General features: G+C 37.5%; 1 protein-coding gene across 1 annotated transcript; it reads right to left on the bottom strand.

Annotated features, from left to right (window-relative positions):
- Positions 1-1,636: 1,636 nt before the first annotated feature.
- Positions 1,637-5,855, bottom strand: capza1a (capping actin protein of muscle Z-line subunit alpha 1a). The gene is made up of 10 exons (XM_053316329.1): positions 5,820-5,855; positions 4,170-4,233; positions 4,018-4,069; positions 3,846-3,909; positions 3,524-3,730; positions 3,356-3,435; positions 3,116-3,194; positions 2,954-3,025; positions 2,741-2,803; positions 1,637-2,637 (listed from the first exon to the last, which is right to left on the bottom strand). Exons 1-10 carry the CDS (start codon positions 5,853-5,855, stop codon positions 2,497-2,499), a joined length of 858 nt encoding a protein of 285 aa, XP_053172304.1. The 3' UTR covers positions 1,637-2,496.
- Between the last annotated feature and the right edge of the window lie 1,780 nt (positions 5,856-7,635).

The raw sequence follows: 7,635 nt of genomic DNA, 5'->3' as shown, positions 1-7,635 counted from the left end.
TCCTTAAGTAAAAGTATAAGTATTATCAGCTTGGTGTAGTTAAAGTATTGCAGAGTAAGTAGTGTCTTGGTCCCTCTGATACTATTCTTATATATTATTACATATGACATCATTAAATGATTAATAGTGAAACATTACTTTGTGAGCAGCATGTTACTGTTGTAGCTGCTGCAGGTGGAGCTACTTTACACTATAGTTCTCTAGTTTAGTCCAGTGGTTCCCAATTTATGGGTCAAGCCCCTCCAGATTAATTTGAAGGGTGGTGAGACGCTTAACTGAGAGGAAAGAAGAAAAAACAAAGTTCTGATACACAAATGTGTTTTCAGTTTTTGGACTTTTTCTCTAATTGTTGATGTTTGGTGAATATGTATATAATTGAAACCATGTGAGAAGTTTAGAGCAAAAATCACTATTTGGTGGCAATGGTAACAACATCTGAAATGTGACCCTGACTAAACACTAATTTAAGACATCAAAAGGCAAAAAGGTTGGAAACTGCTGGTTTCATCTGTAACAATGTGTTGTATTTTAAAAGCTTGTTATATTATCCATTATGTCATTTCCATCTGAAAAGCAATTACAACTGTCAGATAAATGTAGTGGAGTAGAAATATAAAATCGCATAAAATGGAAATATTCAAATAAAGTACAGTTATCTTAACATTTTACTTGAGTAAATATACTTGATTATTTTCCATCACTATTCAACATACATTATAATATTTTACATTACATGGTGGTATACTTGGCTGAACATTTAGTTGACAGACTGACATGTCTATTATTCATGTCTACAGGTAAAAATTTGGGATCAACTTATTTAAATAACTTATTTAAATTCTCATGTTTCAACTCTAATTAGACACGGTTTACTAGTAACTGCTTCATTTGCTGTGTTTTTATATCTGTTTTTAGTTATTTATCACAGAGAGTAAGTGTATGTGCGAGATGTACTTGTGTGAATGTGTTAGCTTATTTTTTATTTTATCCTATGCTGCTATCTGAAAGAGATAGCTAAAACTGAAATGTAGTTGTATTATATACAATGACAATAAAGATTAATCTATGATTTGTGGCATTGGCTGTGGACATGAAACACATAAAACAGTTTCATACTTGTGTGTTTCATCATAAAGAAAATCTCATTAGATGTTGGTCCCTACAGTACAACTGACTTTTTGCTAATGTCACAGCAAAACGTTACACATACATAAATCTACACAAACAGTACAGCTGAGATTTTTCAACTGCTCCCACCTAAGAAACCTTTGACCAACCAACCACCTTTTTCTTTTTTACATTTTACTTGTTCATTGTATTTTGGCAGATTTTGATATTATATGCTCTCTTGCCACAGATGTAATGGAAAATACTAAATCCTTTCATGTCAATTAATTTCATTTTATGCCTGAAACAGTAACATTTAGTCTTAAAAAATACCAAAATCATCCTTACAAATCATATAATCTGTTTAACTGAGGAATAACTTTCCCAGAAAAGATGTGATATCTATGCCTTTATATATAATTATACTGTAACTACAGCCTTGAATACAGCCTCCAACCAAATGAACATCTGGTGCCCAGGCTGCTGTGAAACCCAAAACATGATATAAAAAAAAAAAAATTACCACTGCTTGAAGATTAGGCTTGGTGCAACATTTTTATTTCATGAATAATAAATGTACTTACAGTTTGTATAAAAAATATAGCAAAAGCTAAAGGCAAACAGCTGGCAGGAGGACGCCAATACTTTTACAGAAATAGAAGAAAGATTATCACAGAAAAATGTCTCACTGCAACACAGGGAAATAACTAACTAAAACTTTAAGAGGGGAAGGTAGAATCTGGTCAGTGAGTGAGAAAAGAAAAGGAAAATCATTTATGCTTTGGCATGCCCACTGGCTACAATGCTGCATCCAGAGGAATGCATAAATATAAACAGGTGGGATTGTTTGACTGTTAAAGAAACTGTAAAATTTGATGCTGTTAAGTTTCTCTCCAACATTTCGAATTGCATATTTGCCCTCTGTTAATAAAAAACTATAGAGGTATTGGAAGCTCTTAAAGAATATCAGGTATGTTATATAAAGAGTGAAAATTAGTCGCTACATAGAAGTCATGGGGTTTGGGAGGATGTGTGTCCGAGTAAAGCACTGAGGGATCAGAAACTGTGTTTGTATGTAACGTGTCTGTGAGAATTTGAAAGGCAGCGAATCACCCATATTTTCACAGTGTCAAAAAAAAAAAAAGGCATTGTTTATTAAAAAAAAGTGTGTTTTAAATGAGCGACAGTTACACCACTCAATGTAATTTTTAAATGAAGGCATCCCCTCTAAGTGCTCAACAAAAGCTGTCATTCTCTGGAAAAAAAAACCCCAACAAATGTCTGTTTTAGAAGGACATACAGTACATTATGTTGCATCACACATCTTTGCGCGATCAGCATTAGCTTCTCCCCAACTCAGTTTGTCATAACCCCAACAGACTTTGTCTTCTAAGCATTCTGCATCTCTTTGCCAATCTTGTAGCTGAGGATCTTGTTCCAGTCGATCTTGGTGCGGGTGACCGGGAGCTGTCTGCGTAAGGCTTTGAACGTGGTGTCCGACATGGTCTGATAGTTCTCGCTGATGGCCGTCTGAAAAACAAAGAAGATAAGTTATGCTGCTTTCTGGCTGGAAATAAGTTGTGAGTATGAGTTACATGGAGGCAACTTCTTCTGATTCTTAACTCCCACATACCTGGTATTCATTCTCTGCGTCCTCAATAATTTTCACAAACTCCTTGGCAGTCTGGCTCTCGTTCTGCAAAAACATGAATAATATGTTGTAATCAAGTAAATTAAACTTTGACAAAGTTTGCAGCTTTCATCTGGTTTATATAAACTGTTGTTGGTTTTCTGACATTTTATTGACTTGAATATTTGAATCTTTAAAATAGAATACTTTACTTACGGACACAGTCAGAGCTTCCTGTACATCTTTATGGCTGACCAGCTGCACATTTCCATCCTCATAGTAATGTACCTGAGATTTAAAAAAAAGAGGTTATTAACAGTTCAACAAAATGGACTTTAAACCTAATCTCATACTGCACCCAATGATGACTCAACATACCTGTACTTTCAAGACACCGACCACCTGCGCTGTAGATTGCGAAACACTGAACTTCCATTCAGACCGGCAGCGACCGTTCCTGGAAACAGAAATTGTAGAAGAGTACACCTGAGAACCAACCCCAAACACACTTAACACAATTATACATCATTGCCTCAGTGCTGCACTAACATAATTATCTGGGTGAATTTAGTTTGTGAGGTTAAAACCCATCATGCTCATCATCTTCCTTCAACTTACCAGAAGTTTTTAGGCTCAAACTGATGACCCTCAATACAAGCGATGATGGTCTGCTGGCCATCGATTGTTTTCCCATAAACCTGAGGTGGATAAATAGGGGACAGGTGAGGCTGATGTACTTTGAGTAATACTGAACATGGCAGCTACTGAGTGTAAGAGCGATCTTACGGTGCAGACTCCATTTGGGTAGTGCTCCTTGACGTAGGCCCTCACGGCAGAATCACACGCATCTCTCCATGACCTGAGGCCAGCCTCGCCATCATGGGGCTGCGGGTCACTGGCCTCCTTTCTTAGGTGGTCAAACTTGAAGGAGATCTTGTTGTGAGGGTCAAAGAAGCGACCATTACCGAGGTCACCGTGCTCCGTTATCAGGACCTACAGAGGAAACATAAAGAGATGGACAGAGACGCCTGCTGTTACAATAACAGCTTACACAGACAGTCATGATTACTTTTTAGTGTGCTCAATAAGAAAAGCAAAAAAAGCTTGCCTGGTCTTCATATCCCTCAATTCTGGCAAGGGTGAACTGATCCATGTTGTACTGGGCAAAGGCACTGTATCAAAAGAGAGAGTACAAAAACACAAATTGACTCCACATCAAGAGCATTCTTATTTTTGTTAAAGTAAAAAAAAAAAAAAACAACAGAACAGATGAAACTCACTGAGCCGCGCCCTCTCTGAGAAGATTATCATTGTTGAGCAGAAGTCGGACATCTAAAAACAAGAGTTTACATACAATAAGCGTATTCAAAGTGTCTCCACACACCTTAAATCGTAGGTAGGGATAAAAACTTTAATCAACAAGAAGACTCACCATTGAAGACTTCATTAAACTCTCCTGGAGGAGAGTGGATCACAAAATTGGCTGCAATACGGACCTTGAAATGAATAAAATACCATGTCATAAAACTTAAAAATAGTCAGAGGCATCACATCATCATTACCAACACTGGGTAGTTTAAGGGTTCAGTTCCCTCCTTGCTTGAGGAATCTGGCAGAGCAGAATAACAGCTATCTTCTTGAGCCAAATCATCTGCATTTTTGGAAAAATCAAGTCATGTAATTCTCTTTAAACACAACAGGTGATGTGTATGAGAAGTGACGAACCACCTGCAACTAGCCACTAGAGTGAAGCAGAGAGCAATGTGCTAACTTTCCTGGCCTCTGGCTTGTTGGCTCTATTTTGACCACTCCTTAGATGGCAGGGAGGGAATGTGGCCCCGGGGCTTTTCTTAGCAGCCAGTATGCATGTGTAAGCATGTGGTGTCAAAGCCACAGGGTAAAAAAGCTGTGGCAGGTACTCTCAGAAGGTAATACTCAGCATGAGATGTACACAATTAAGCAGCACGTAGTTAAGTGGAAGTAACTTTTATTGCCAATAAAGTGGTTACTACAACCCCCTCTCTTATTTCATCACTTATTTATGACCTTCACAGCTTTAACCAATCCTACATCCATCCTAATGTCACTACCACATATAAGTGAGGCTGTGCCAATGTTGCCATCTGTCAGGCAGACAGGGTTATTGAGCCTTCGGGCTGCAGCTGGCAATGACCTACAAATGGGTTGTCCAGCTGAAAGGGCAGAGGAACATTACAATGAATAACCTAGTTTCACTGCACACTTGAATAGTCACTGCATTCAGAGCCCAAAAAGCACTCCCAGGCTCAGACTCACTAGATAATGTCAAAAGGAGATAATAGATATTTAATCAAAGTTACAACTGGTCATTTGAACCCTATTTACATTTATTTTAAAATATTTCCAGTAATAGAGCCGGGAGGTGTAAACTAATGGCCATACCATCAGCTTTAGGAATGCAAAGCGTTTATTTTCCTGCATGTAGCAGCATGAAGCAGAGGCAGCAGCACCAGTCACTACAAGCCCCGACAACACTGCAGATGACTGACTCTGTCCCCTGAGTCTGCCTGCAAAAACTTACATTCAAGCTAAAATACAAAACACCTGCAAGCTCCGATAACACGAATGACTAACTTTAACTTGTGATATTATCAGCACCGGTTTAGGCAGCTGAATGAATTTCAATAAACTGGGTGTGGGGTGTTATGGTGCCAGTGCACTGTCATTATGCATACTGTAAATGCAGGAAGTAGCTCCACTTCCTTCGATTTAGCATTAGCTAACCACTTTAAATTTAATACATTTATGGTCACGTTCAACCAGACGTCAACTTCAGTCGCACATATACTTATTTATGAGTCAAAGAGGGTTTGAATCACATAATTTAGCTGACCGATACTCTGTATTTGCGCACAGGAACAACATACACGGTACAACTGTGAACTGTCAAACACAACACAGCCTAGCCTGAGCTAGCTCCAGCAGCTCACTGATAATACGGAAAATTCAAGCTGCATTGTGACGTTTTTATACAGCTGTGCTACTTTAAGACAAAGGTTTAAGGGCAACAGAACAATTTCAGAATAAATTTATAGTGTAATACCTTCTCCTCATCGCTGAGCTCCTCGAAATCTGCCATCTTGGATCAATGAAGTGTTAACAAAGCGACTGTCCGGGTTGCCAGGTATGTGTGACTCCTCCCACCAACCACAGCCCGACTACACAAACTCGTGTTGACCTAAATATACATTAAATGTTTTTAATGAAGCCATATAAACGACTAGCTCAGCTTAATAAATTCATATGGCATAATTTTCATAGTATAATGTATGTTTCTTCAAATAAAACTCCACAAAGATAATAATTTACGCCAATTTAATCTACAAAGTGAAGCTGACAGTCTCTCAACCTGGCAGCCCTGCTGCGTTCAGGTTCTATGGGATAAATGGAAGAGATGGGAGTTTATGATGCGAGTTTTCGCATCACATCAGCATGTCTCCAGCGTTAAACAATGCTATAATTAGGGTTGAGAAGGTTACTTTGGGAATGTAATAGGTTACAGATGACTAGTTAACCTATTTAAAATGAAATAAGTAGTGTAACTTAATGCCCAACAAAATCCACAGTGTGTCCACACAGCTATTTTGTACAAAAATGCATTTCATACGAAGTTTTATGAGGTTTCAGCAGTCTGAGTTTGTCATATCAAGTGGATGTCTGCTGTGTGTACAGTCTTTTTAGCATCAAATTCCCTCTTTGTGTTTCCTCTTTGAGCTTCAGTGGAAGTAACAAAAAGAGGAACTTTAGCACGAAGGAGACAAGCAGATGTAACATAGAAATACATCTGTTTGATTTGACTTGTTTCATATTAACTTTAGATGAAGTTTTAAATACATTTTTGCACAGAAGCAAGACTGTGGATTTTGGTCCCCATTATATTCTAAGTGCATTGTGAAGGGATCGTCTAATGGCCAGTATGAACAGGAAAAATGAATGCAACAATAAAACAAACTATTTCAGTCTACACTTGGGTAGCCTACTTGACTATTGTTTTAAGAGACTTGAGAAATTGTGAATGGGTTCTTTAAGTAGGTATATATTTATAAATGTGATATATTATTGTATTCAGGAAGAAAATTAACTGTGTTGGCTGTGTTTCCCATGTTATTTCGCAGTCATGATTTTGATTCGGATCGTAATACAGTAGGTGAATCCTATTCTTACAAGTCAGAGTCTGGTAATCATCATAACTCCAATATTACCTGAACGCAGCACCAGGGAGAAGGGTGCAGTACTAATACGATTAACAGGACATTGCACTGCTAGATTTATTGCTTGTAAGACGACTTGCACAAATGCTATCATCTACTTTTGCTCTCTTCCATAAGTAGTTCATGAAACTTATGATGGTGGATTTAATACTTCATAAACTACATGCACAAATATTATTAACAATTTTTACTGTGTATTGTTTGAGTAATGTCAAAGTCCTTTCCAGACATAAAAAGTCACCCTTTTCGTCTAACTTTGCTGTATGATATGTACCCGTAGGGAGTTAAGTGTGACATTTAACTCCTTGTGTTTGAGACTGAACCATGAAGTAGGTTTGAGTTACAGATAGCCTATAGCTATGGCTTTTTAACACTTATCACTAGTTTGCATCAAATTTTGAAAGCACTATTTTAAAATAACTTCAAGGTACAGACAGAAATGTAAAAAATGTTACAACCATCATCAGTACATGTAAAATAACAGTAAATTTGGATGAACCAACCACATTTTTTTTCTTGTTTTGTTCATTTAATTTTCTTCAATTTGCAATTTGAAGTTGTGGCACCTCTTCTCACTTAGAATATGTTATTTATTGCAAATGTCTTTCTTTTATGTACATCGTCACTTGTTTACTGTTTTGTCACTTG

This window comes from Scomber japonicus, chromosome 3 (assembly GCF_027409825.1).
Source record: "Scomber japonicus isolate fScoJap1 chromosome 3, fScoJap1.pri, whole genome shotgun sequence".
In the NCBI taxonomy this organism is placed as follows: Eukaryota; Metazoa; Chordata; class Actinopteri; order Scombriformes; family Scombridae; genus Scomber; species Scomber japonicus.
The sequence above is the reverse complement of the archived record's forward strand: the minus strand, read 5'-3'. Positions and strand labels throughout refer to the sequence as shown.